Source organism: Acanthisitta chloris, unplaced genomic scaffold (genome assembly GCF_000695815.1).
Source record: "Acanthisitta chloris isolate BGI_N310 unplaced genomic scaffold, ASM69581v1 scaffold7706, whole genome shotgun sequence".
NCBI classification, from domain to species: domain Eukaryota; kingdom Metazoa; phylum Chordata; class Aves; order Passeriformes; family Acanthisittidae; genus Acanthisitta; species Acanthisitta chloris.
The window spans coordinates 122,295-134,049 of record NW_008678788.1 but is presented as its reverse complement, the minus strand read 5'-3'; the positions used below and the strand labels follow the sequence as shown (position 1 = coordinate 134,049).

The 11,755-nt window shown below is 36.9% G+C and overlaps 1 protein-coding gene across 1 annotated transcript in view; it reads right to left on the bottom strand.

The window, feature by feature from the left end:
* Positions 1–11,755, bottom strand: part of DCN (decorin) — a 39,675-nt gene that overhangs the window by 5,249 nt on the left and 22,671 nt on the right. Inside the window, exons 4-6 of the mRNA XM_009077054.1 lie at positions 3,849–4,062; positions 3,547–3,660; positions 2,206–2,299 (exon numbers count right to left, since the gene is read on the bottom strand). Coding sequence (XP_009075302.1) covers positions 2,206–2,299; positions 3,547–3,660; positions 3,849–4,062 — 422 coding nt within the window. The remainder of the gene's footprint in view (positions 1–2,205; positions 2,300–3,546; positions 3,661–3,848; positions 4,063–11,755) is intronic.

The window sequence follows — 11,755 nt, the reverse complement described above, 5'->3', positions numbered from 1 at the left end:
ATATGAACATATCAGTTATGTAATATATATATATCTGCCTTGGAGCTCATTCCTGAATGTAATCAGCAGTCTTTGTGGGGTTTACATTCATGAGATTATTGTTTTTCCACTGAAGCACTCTATGAAGACTTTTGAAAGACTTAAGAGTAATTGGAAAACAAACAAACAAAGAGAACAAATATTGGCCTTCTGCTAGAACTCCAGAGCTTAAAAGAGCATGAGCAGTAGATCTACACCAAGCTCTTGTGAGGAAAACATTACAGTTCAAAATACCATAAAACAGTCAGAAAAATGACCTTTCTCAAAGTTTAACTGTGCTTTAGGGCAGCTATTAGACTGTTGAGCTTGACTTGACATGATCCAGGAGGAGAGTTGTCTGACCCTGTCCTAATGTCTCTGAAGACTCAGATGTGCAAATAAAAGCTGGGTTTTAGTAGCTTGTTTCTGTGGCATAAGAATCATGCTGCCCCTTAGATTTATCCCATATGATCTTCCAGAGCTCTCCCACAGCTTCCTCCATCTGTCTTCATTATGTCCAGTGTTTTCCTTGTTCACCAGTCTGTAGTCTGCCTTACCTCTCAACTTTGCAAAAGGGAATTTATGACTATGTTTAGGTTGCCTGCTTAAGCACAGGCAAGAGAGTGATTTACAACTTGGTGCCTGCTCTGAGTAGGTCCACATTTCCACACCATGAGCAAGAGTTTATCTTGTTTCTCCATAGAGTGCAACCACCATAGAAGCAGCCCAAGGTTAGATATTTTTAGGAGTTCATCAGCACTTTCTGTGTAAAACTTGCCTTGAGATGGTATTCCAACAATAGTGCCTATGTGATGCTGCCCGTAATGTTTTCAAGTGTGAATGTGAAAAAGCAGGAAAACTGTGTCATATGCAGGACAACTCACACACAGCTCCCACCTCCAGTAAAGCAACTTACTGTCTACCTGAGTACTTATCAACTTGGGTTTGTCTTGGAAGTTTTCTGTATTTCTCTGAAGAATGTTACATTTTATACTAAGTCCTGTTATAAACAATAACTGTTTCATAGTCCTCTAATCCATAATTATAGTATTGTTACTTTTTCATTAAAATCCAGGAACATATTGTTTTTGAGCAGGGATGAATCTGTAATCAAATATGAACATCAAACAGAAGATGAAATGTCTTACCCTATAAGCACTGGAAAGCAGTTCTGAGATTTATCACTTGGAATTGCCAGATCCAAAAAAAGCGTTAAGTTACTATATACTTCTTTGCATTAAATTGCTGTCCAAGCTGTTATAAACAGTGGGAAACTTAACTCCTGTTACTCAGTAATCTTCCTTTGATGACTCTTTTCTGCCTTCATTATGACAGGCAGAATGATTAAGATGAAGATCCATGAATTAGATCCAGTAATCTTATTAACAGTCTGATTACCGGATCCATGAATTAGATCCAGTAATCTTAGTAACATCTGATTACCAGTCTTTTTGATCCATTAAACTTCTATTTTCATATCAAACTTTTAAAATATTATAGTATTAAAATACATTGTAGTAAAGCCCCATTGTGCTATGCTAGTGTGTTTTCTGATGTGAACGAATTTACAAATAATTCTATGCCTACAACTGTTCTTTGGAAATTCTCCTTATATTTTCCTACAGTTAGAGAAACTTATTCACCAACATATTCACAGATTATCAGAGTACAATTCACTCTGACAGTGACACTTTTTAATATTTACATATATTTTTTTAATCATGTTTCTAAACTCATTGCAAACTTGCTTTTCTTGAGAAACAAAGAACAAAGGAACCACTGTCACTGTTTAAAGCAGTTTTGGTTCCCATGTGCTTTTTCCCTCAGTTTCTAGGGCAAATTGCATGAGCAATGCAGACTTCCAAGAAAACTGCATAAACCAAAAACGCACATACAATGAAAGAAACATGAAAAACCTAATTGCTCTCTTTTTCTTTTTTCTTTTTTTTATTTTCCGATAAATCAAATAAAGAGTTGTCCTAGGCATACATCACCCATAACTGAAAACAGCTGTAAAGTCTAGTGAGGAAAAAAAAAAGTGTTTCCCTTCTTAAGTCAGTACACAATTTCTTAGAAGCTTTTCCTACTAAGTTATATACTACTCCAATGATGATAATGCTCAAGAAGCCCAGCCTCAGGTTTCCTTATTCTGTGTATGGTGATTACAATTTCAACTAATATTCTTACTTTGCCAAGTTGGTGAGTCCAGACAGACTTTCAGCATCAATTTTGCTGATTTTGTTGCCATCAAGGTGAAGTTCAGTAAGGGATGGGGGAAGGCCTGAAAGACAGAAACCAATCATATTACTTTTGATTATATTGGATTATTAACTTTTTTAAAAGAAAAACCCAAACTTGCATTATACCAAGACTCTTTTAAAGTTAAAAAAAAAAAGAAAAGATTTTTACTAGGCATGGCCAAGAACAATTCACTTAATGAAACAAAGAACTTTCACAATCAGGCAAACTGGAAACAGCTAGTAACCATTTCTTTAGCACGAAATAAGACCCAGCTCCTAAGATCATTATAGAACAGTTAACTCTTGAAAAATACCTAAATTAAATTCTTCTCAGATATGACTTCTAGCCTTCATGATTATGTAAATGGAACATATATAATTGTGTAAGAAAAAGACCTTTCATTTTAGCCAGATTATCCACATATATAAATTTCCAAGCATTTGGCAACTAGTTATTTAACAAGTGACAGTAGTAGAAAATGCAATTGTAAAGATGAGGTAAAATAATTTTTATGTTAGGGTACATACTAGCTTACAAGTTCTGTTTATCAGTAAAAAAAAAAAAGGAAGCTTATTTTACCTATCTGAAGTCCCCCAAAAGAACATCGACAACAGGAAATGTGGGAAGAAAAAAATAACAACCACTATTAATTTTCAAAAAGTTTTCAGCTATTTCAAAACAATCTGTTGGCTGAGGTATGAATAAATTGAATATAATTTCCTCTGGATTGGAACCATTTGGTTTGTTTGTTTTGTTTTTTAATAAATTGCAATGAAGTTGTTCTTATTTTGTAGCAATTTGCAATGAATGCTTATAAAACTAGCAAAGATTTCTGTTTTGTGTAGGGACGGTTTTTTGGCTTCAAACACAAAGATTTGTGGAGGGCTGGTTATATGCTTGTAGAACTTCAGTTACTTCTACATGAGTTTACATCTGTGTAATGTTGATCAGGCTCAACCACCAGGGTTGGAGGTTTCTTCCTCTAAAATTCTTCCACTTTATATTTCAGCTATGAGACAAGAAAAACAAACATACCATAAAGCACCTTACTTTCCACAGTGCACCTCTCATGGAGTTTCTCATAACAGAAACCCAAAATTTTCCAAATGACTAAAAGTTAAGTGATCAAAAAATGTAGCCATGTAATACTCTGAGGACTGACTCAAAAAAATGGCCATAATATATTTTTTTCCCAGCTGACTAGAAGTCATTGTAGTGCAGGGAATAATGCATTATAGAAGTCATTATACCTGTGAAAACCACTGCAATATCAATCAAATTTCTTACCTTTTGGAATGGTAGTAATGTTGGTGTCTGCGATACGGATGTAGGAGAGCCTCTTCATTCCCTGAAAAGCTCCATTTTCAATGCCTGAACTCTTGATTGGATTGGTGCCTAGTTCTGCCAACAAAACATGGTTGTGAGCTGTGCTGCACTGTAGGTACCTATATTCTTCACGTCAAAGCTAATTGGGAGATACAATTTATTGGAGCATTTCTTGGCTTTCTACATAAAATCAATGATTGAACTAAAAGCAAAATCTTGAAAAAACACTGAGTTGCTTTTGTTATTATTTCTTATGCCCATACCTAATACAATCACTTGATTCAGTCCGTTAAAGACAGCTTTCCTCAACTTGGAGATCTCATTCTCATGAGCCCGTATCTCCTGAAGAGACTTCGGCATATTTTCTGGCAGTTCCTTCAGACTGTTCTTGGACAGGTAAAGTCTTTCCAGTTTCTTCAGAGGAGCAAATGCTAATGGACTTATTTTGCTGATTTTGTTGTTAACGAGGATCAATGCCTGTGGAGTAATAATGAAGGAGATCTCAGATGATCACAAGCAAAATTACTTTAGGAATAAAATATTTTTAAATTATTATTTTCTAATGCCTTTTGACATCTTTTGATGGCCAATTTAGCAAGATGAAGAAAATGCAATACAGTACTAAAACAAATAGATTAAAAACTTCTGAAACAGTGAAAGATAAGCAAGTCCTACAGAACAAATACAAATGTTGTTTCATCACTAAGCCTATATGCAGCTTCTGTTAGCATCCATAATTTTTGGCCAAGAATAAGTACAACCCTTCCATTTGAAAGCTATGAAGAACAAGACATTCACATCAAACAAATACTATCATTTTTATTTGTTTGGGTTTTGTTTGGTTGGGGTTTTTTTCTGATTGTGTTTATTCTTGGCAGAAAAAAGGAGCATTCAACTCATTCCACAAATAGTTAAGTATTAAACCAGTACCAAGACTATAAGCATTTGTGACATGTCTCCATCATGGAAACTGAAAGAGAAGTGAGAAGATAGTTTACAGTATTGACTGATGTCTGTTTTTCCCCTAATGGACTCCTCTTGCAGATCATCCTGAGCAAAGCAAGCAGTGTGTTCCGTACATGGTTTCACTGAGTGCACATAAAGCTGGATATATCTGGTTTTAATTTTGCATGCTAGCTAGCAATAACACATATGCAAGAGGAGGTAGAAAAGGTCACTAACAGTTCAGTAGAGTATTTCTCTAACAATAAGCCTCTCCCAAAATAAATATATTGGTCAGTGGAAGCCATGGCAGCAACTCTCTTTTATTTGAGCCTGAGCTATAAGAACTGACAGGAGAACACATAGGACACACATTGGGTGTGGTTTCCTGTTTCGTCATTGCCAGAATTGTGATACAGATGTAGATTCCACCTGTAGTGAAATACAGCTACCTGTACAATATTAGGACATGGCAAACAATCCAGTTGTTTAAAATAAGTGGTACAGTTTGCATTATGTAGATTAGTCTCTTACATTGTTTTTATTGCAATAATTGAATGTGTTACTCCTAATTACAATCTTCTTTAGTTTTCTTCATTTCACCATGGATTTCTTTCCCATAGATCTCTAAGTCAACATTCAGTGAGCACTTGAACTTTTTATCCTGCTTCGTACTACTTAGTAATTTATTTCAGCTAAAACTTAGCCTTACCTTTTTTTCTTTGATTAGTTTTATCTTTATCAACTTTGAGATAAAAATCTTTGGGTTATGATCATCACAGCTGATGATCTGATGTGAAATATTTCTTGATGGAAATAGGTTGGTATACATTCAGCTAGGCACTGCAACGTAAATATTCTCTGAGTAGTTGATGGCAAGAGAATTGTTACATCTCTTCAGAGCAGAACTGATAGTCCTGACTAAACACACAAGTTCTCTAGGTACCTAGGATTAACCTGTTCTGTTTTGCTAATGTTTTCTCCTGATTGTGTTCATATTATCTTGGGGAAACACACAGAACTATTGTTTTATTCAAAGACCCAGAAAATCTCTCACTTGGAAATGGTACTGTCTATTAAAGGTATGCTTAAAAATATTGATTTCACAGTGGGAACATGCATATAGTGGTATAAAGAGGGAAGGTATCACAAGTCAGTTTTCAACTTTTTTTTTATTTTCTTGTACCAGAATATCATTTCCCACTTACACCCCTGTAAGGACTCTGCAAGTCCCTGCTCCGGGTATTTTAAACTTGCATTATTTTTCCACACTGTTGTGCAGCTGTAAAGAAAAACAAATAAACCCACACACTGGAGTTTGCAAGAGAAGTTTTACTGTATCCCAGAGCAACAACAAATGATGAGGATAACACACCAACATAGCACCTGTCAAGCCATAGCCCTGGACTCCTTTCCCACTTCACAATTACTCTATTATGTGCATGACTTAAAGAACTAAGTTATTAGCCTTACAGCAATTCTGTTTACTTTCCTCAGAATGTGCCCCGTATGGTTTGCATGCAACAAAATCTAAGCCAAACCAAAATAAAATAAAATTAAAAACTCAGGGGATTTTAGAGGTCAGTGAAAACAGGAACTAGGGAAGAAAAACCTAGGGAAAACATCTGCAGGCAGCGTTACTGAGGAATGGATGTTAGGCAAAAAAAGGTCACATGGACTAGTTATCCTGAATAAAGCCCAGATGGCATGATGGGGCATTATACCCACTGCATTAAAGGGCATACAAAATTTTTGTACAGGGCAAGAAGTACCTGGACAGAAAAATAAGGGTCAGCCTGAAAGTGCTCAAAGTACTAGAGCCGTTGGTCACAGACAGCACTTGCAATGCTGCTGGTATGAAATGATTTGGCAGAAATCAGACAACCTAGAAATGAGTTGTGGGAGCTGATACTTTTATTTGAGAGTCTACCTTCTTCCATGCTTCCATTTTCAGTGAAGGAAAATTGAAATTTCATTTGAAATAAAGGTATTCCCCAATCCACCCACACCCCCCTTCACAAAAAAAAAAGTAATATATAGTATATAAACATTGCACAGTAAACATTGATTCTGTTATAACATTGCACCAAGTTGTCATGACCAGCACTTTAAGTAGTGCTCAGAGAGGGAAAAAAACCCAAGCTTTGCTCCAAAGATGACTTTTTTTGGTACTGAAACACCTCTGGTGTTTCTGTAGTCAGGAGAAAAAAAAAATATCACTGTATGACAGGAATAGATGCTGGCTATGTTGAAGTCAGTGGGAGTCTGGCCATTTAGCTCCTTCTGGCTTAGTTTCTACCTCAATATTTATTCCCCAAACAAAAAGGAGGATTCACAATTCAGTAAAATTTTGGAATCCTTGTTGGCAGGCTTTTGTCAAAATACACTGACAAACTGCAGAGGGAGCATGTGGCAGTCATCTTGGAACTAGCATAGGGTTGTTCTTCTTTGGGTTACTAAAACTTACAATTTTTGCCCTGTCTAGGGGTAGGGAGCAGGGTATTGCATTATTTTTGTGTGAGCAATTTCATTATGTGGGAGTCTCAGGAGATTGTTCTGAGGGGTTTTAATCCCCTTTCATCTTAATTTAGAATAGTTTGAAGCAAGAGCCTTGCTGAAATAAGAATTGAATGCAAAACAATCAGCAAACTGTTATCAGACATAATACATGGTGATACATCTGTTTTGCCAGCTGGGAATGGTACTCTTACCTAACATCAGCTCTTTAATGATGCATGCATCCTTCAGGGTTGAAACTGAAAAGTCAATCCACTGACCCAATGGAATTTCTTTAATTTCCTGGGTTATGTATTACATTATTACCTGGGTTTTATTACAGTTTTGCTAGGAACAGTTATGTCTTAAGATCTGTAAGCTCTGGAGCCAGGCATCCAAATAAAAATAATAATAAAATTAATCATTTTTGTTTGCCTTATGATTTAGTTGTTAGGTCATACTCATAACCTGGACATATAGTAAAGTTTTCTGTCAAATTGTTAGGAGTGTATGTACACTTAGGGAATAAAAGAACAACAACCAAAGAGCACATGCACAAACAAAAATAAAACAAACTTAACTTCCTTCCTCTCTAATCGGGCACACCTAGCATTGAATGCACATAGCTAAGAAGGCCATGGAAAAAGAGATGACATAGAAGCAATAGGGAACAGATGAATGAACTGTGAAGGAAGGAGATGGCAAGGCACTGAAACAACACCTGTCAGTACAAATGCAAGGAGCTTGTAGAAGGCAGTTCGATCACACAGTACCTTGTTGAATAATCTCACAAAGCCAATGAGCCTGCTGCAGATCTAGCTTGCCCAGCCTTTGAGATCTCACTGGTAACTCTCATTTAACATGACTTGCACAGCTAGGTCAACATTTTCCTTTTTCTTTGAACCCTGTCCTTGTCTACTAAGACAAGCATTTTTGTCATTCATTAATTTTATCACAATTGACTTATTTTATTGTTGTATGCTATAAAAATTTCCTTTTTTCATTAGCTTAGTATGCTCTCTCCAGAATTTTAAGGACTTCAAAGTATATTGCCCTGTTGTCATTATCACGCAAAAAGATCTTTACCTGCTGCACCAGAAAAATGTTTTGTGTGCATGTGGTGTATTGTATCCTCGTTTCAGTGGACAATCTCATTGTGTGTGAAGCACAATGAAAATCAGAGTCTGAGGAAATGATAACACTCTAAGGGAGAGATGCATTTCAGAAAGACTAACCTTTTTTTTCCTCTAAATATTTGTTAGAAACATACTCCCTCTAAATATTTGTTAGAAATGTACAGCTGAGCCAACTAGGGTAAAAGGAAAAAAAAAAGTAAATTTTGAAAAGTCCTGTTAAGAATGTTTGCCACTGATGATAGTGGGAATTGAATTCAGTAGTAAAACCTGGACAGAGAGATCTGTCTTTGTTTTTTTACAGTAAGCTGGTGATTACTGATCCTTTATTCTGTGATTTACAGAGTATTGTGTTTACTTAACTTCTCTTTATGCCTGGGAAAAGGGAACTGAAGCTGTAATGAGTTATCAGAAAATTGCATTCTTTCATTAATATTTTTTGATCTGTTAGGAGCTTTTCTGTATCCCTGGAAGATGTTCAAGGACTTTTCTTCAGTTACTCCTGGGTTGCTTTTTTGGTTTCATTTTGGGTTTGTTTGTTTGCTTGTTTTTAAAAGACTGCATGTAGCTTTTCTAATGCAATACATTCTTTTTCCACTTCATATTATTACAAAGAGTGTTTGAGTTTCTTTGCCTCTATATCAATGATTTGGACAGCAAGTTTGCTGATGGTACAATAGTGGAAGGAGTGGCTGATACCTCAGAGGGCTGTGCTGGCCTTTAGAGGGATCTCGACAGGTTGGAGAGATGGGCAGAGAAGAACCACCTGAAATTCAACAAGGGCAAGTGCAGGTCCTACACCAGGGAAGGAAAAACCCCAAGCACCAGTACAGGTTGGGCACTGACCTGCTGGAGAGCAGCTCTGTGGAGAAGGCCTTGGGGGTCCTGATGGACAACAGGCTGACCATGAGCTACCAATGTGTCCTTGTGACTAAGAAGGGTAATGGAATCCTGGGATGCATTAAGAAGAGTTTTGCCAGCAGGTGGAGGCAGGTGATCCTGCCTCTCTATTCAGCCTTCATGAGGCCACACCTGGAGTACTGTGACCAGTTCTGGGCTCCTCAGTACAAGAGGCACATGGAGCTCCTGGAGCAGGTCCAGCAGAGGGCAGTGAAGATGATTAAGGGACTGGAGCACCTCATTTATGAGGAAAGGCTGAGGGAGTTGGGCCTGTTCAGTCTCAAGAAGAGACAACTGAGAGGAGACCTCATTAATTTATATAATTATCTAAAGGGGGAGCACCAAGAAGATGGAGCCTGGCTGTTCTCAGCAGTGGAAACCAATAAAACAAGATATAGCAGGCAAAAACTGATGCACGGGAAATTCCACCTGAATAAAAGGAAGAACTTTACTGTTTGAGTCACTGAGTACTGGAATAGATTACCCAGAAAGATTGTGGATTCTCCCTCACTGGAAGTATTCAAGAACCATCTCAACGTAATTCTGAGCCGTGTGCTCCAGGATGATCCTGCTTGAGTGGGGAGGTTGTGGTCCCTTCCAGCCTAACTGATTCTGTGATTCTGGACGTTCAATGCTGATAATCCTTTAGTGTGGATATGGTCAGAACCTCAAATTCCAAGTTTAAATCTTTTATATCTTTGGTCTTTTCCTTCAATATAAATACAAATGGTTTTAGCACTGTTGCATGTACAGCCATGGCTTTGCATAGCTCTCCCAGCTTCAGTTAAGCAATGTTCCATTTGATTTCAGGCCAATAGGGCATTCATCTTCTTTTGCCTTACTAACACTACCATTGAAAAATTCCTGTTGGAAGCATGCAGTCACTATTCTGTTATTTGTGCTGTTCTTATAGTGATCTAACACACAGTGGTTTCTTTTACCTCTTTTTCCAAGTGCCAGACATTATGCTGGTTTGCTTTGGCTTTGCCACACAGCATGCAACTCTATGTACTGTTTGTGTAGACTCCTCCTTTACTCTGCATGAGGGCTTACTCATGTAGTAGTTTGGATCCTTTATTGTGTCCATGAGGTCAAAGTACTGTACTCTATCCAGAAGTGTCAGTCTGCCTGGAAAATGCTGACAGTTTCACAGAAATAGAAGACTTTTTTTCCTGGCTTCTCCAATAGTGCCTGTCTGATTGTTTTGCCACAGGTCTCAGTCATGAGCAAGTTTTTTACATAATATCAGACAGTTTTCTGAAACCACAAAACTCAGTCCTCAGCTCTAAAAAAAGGCTATCTTCAGCTTTTCCCCTCTTCTTCCAAGTCCCCTGGTAAAATAATCTAATCAATCATTTTTAAATAGAGCAAAGTCTCACTGAGGTTTTGCAGTACAACATCAATAGTTAAGCCATTTTTTCCTGGATAATTTAAAATTTAAAAAATATCAAGTGCACCATAACTGTTGACTCTGGTGTTTCCTGGCAGGCACCTGTTATTTGCAGGTAAATATTCCCTTAGTTGCATCCTTTTCTAATTGCTTGCCATATTTCCACAGCTGCACATTTTAACTGCCCTCATACCTCCTTAGGAAATTTTTCAATACAAAGAATGTTTTTGTGGGTACTAATTTCTTTTTCATTTCAACTGCTGTGTAGTGTCCACTCAGAGCATAAGCAATTACATTTGTGCTGAAAGAGAAGCCATGGGCAAGCTATAGGTACAGCCTTTCTTTTCTCCTTACTTATGCTGGTCTTTCATACAATTTGAAATTCAGGTTCAACCCAACTTGTTAATGAAAGTCTCTTCTAAAACTATTACAGGCGTGGTTGATGACATCTATAGGTATTAGGAAGGAATTTAAAAGGAAAAATCAAAAGGAATAAACTGCATACACTATACATTTTTTCAAGATCTATGAAAATTGGAATTTAAGGAATTGTTTCCTTGAGTGATCACTTCATACAAGAGGTTAACTCCAGTTTCTGGTTTTAGACTTTGGAACAATAGTACTGATAATTATTGTAAACATCCCTGTTCTAGGAGAGTACAACAATGTTTTGTAACATCTCAGAAGCTTCTGAACATCATACTATCAAGTGTGGCATTAACCCAAGCCATATTCATCCTGAAGCACATACCTGAGATATATATCTATGTCACACACACATATCTCCTTAAATCAAGTGACAATAGAGCCGTCAACAACAGTCCTTTTGAGTTTTATTTTCTAAAAACTATATTCCCCTTTCAATAACACTCTGAAGCATATTTAATTGAAAGTTGGAGAATGGGAATCATTCCTAGATATCACACAGGAATATGCCTGCTGAGAGCAAAGATGGTGCCTAGTTACATAAATGCACTGCATGACTAAATTATTATTTTGGAGAGGAGATGAGAGAATCATTATTTGTTCTTGAGTTAATCCAGGAAAACTGCAGTTTTGAAGGTTGTTTTTGAAAACTTACGTTAATGTCGTCACTTTTCTGTATGATTTCCAGTGGTCCCTAAGCATGTGCTGGATATTTTTGGGAGTAAGCCAAACAAATAATCACTCCTCTGAAAGTTACCTATTTAATTCACTGTTAAACTGTATCTGTTGTAATAAAAGAAAAAAAAATACCTTAGAGTTAACTTCAGTGAGATACCATAGTTCACAATGGCTTAACTCACAGCAGGATGTGTAACTGAGACCT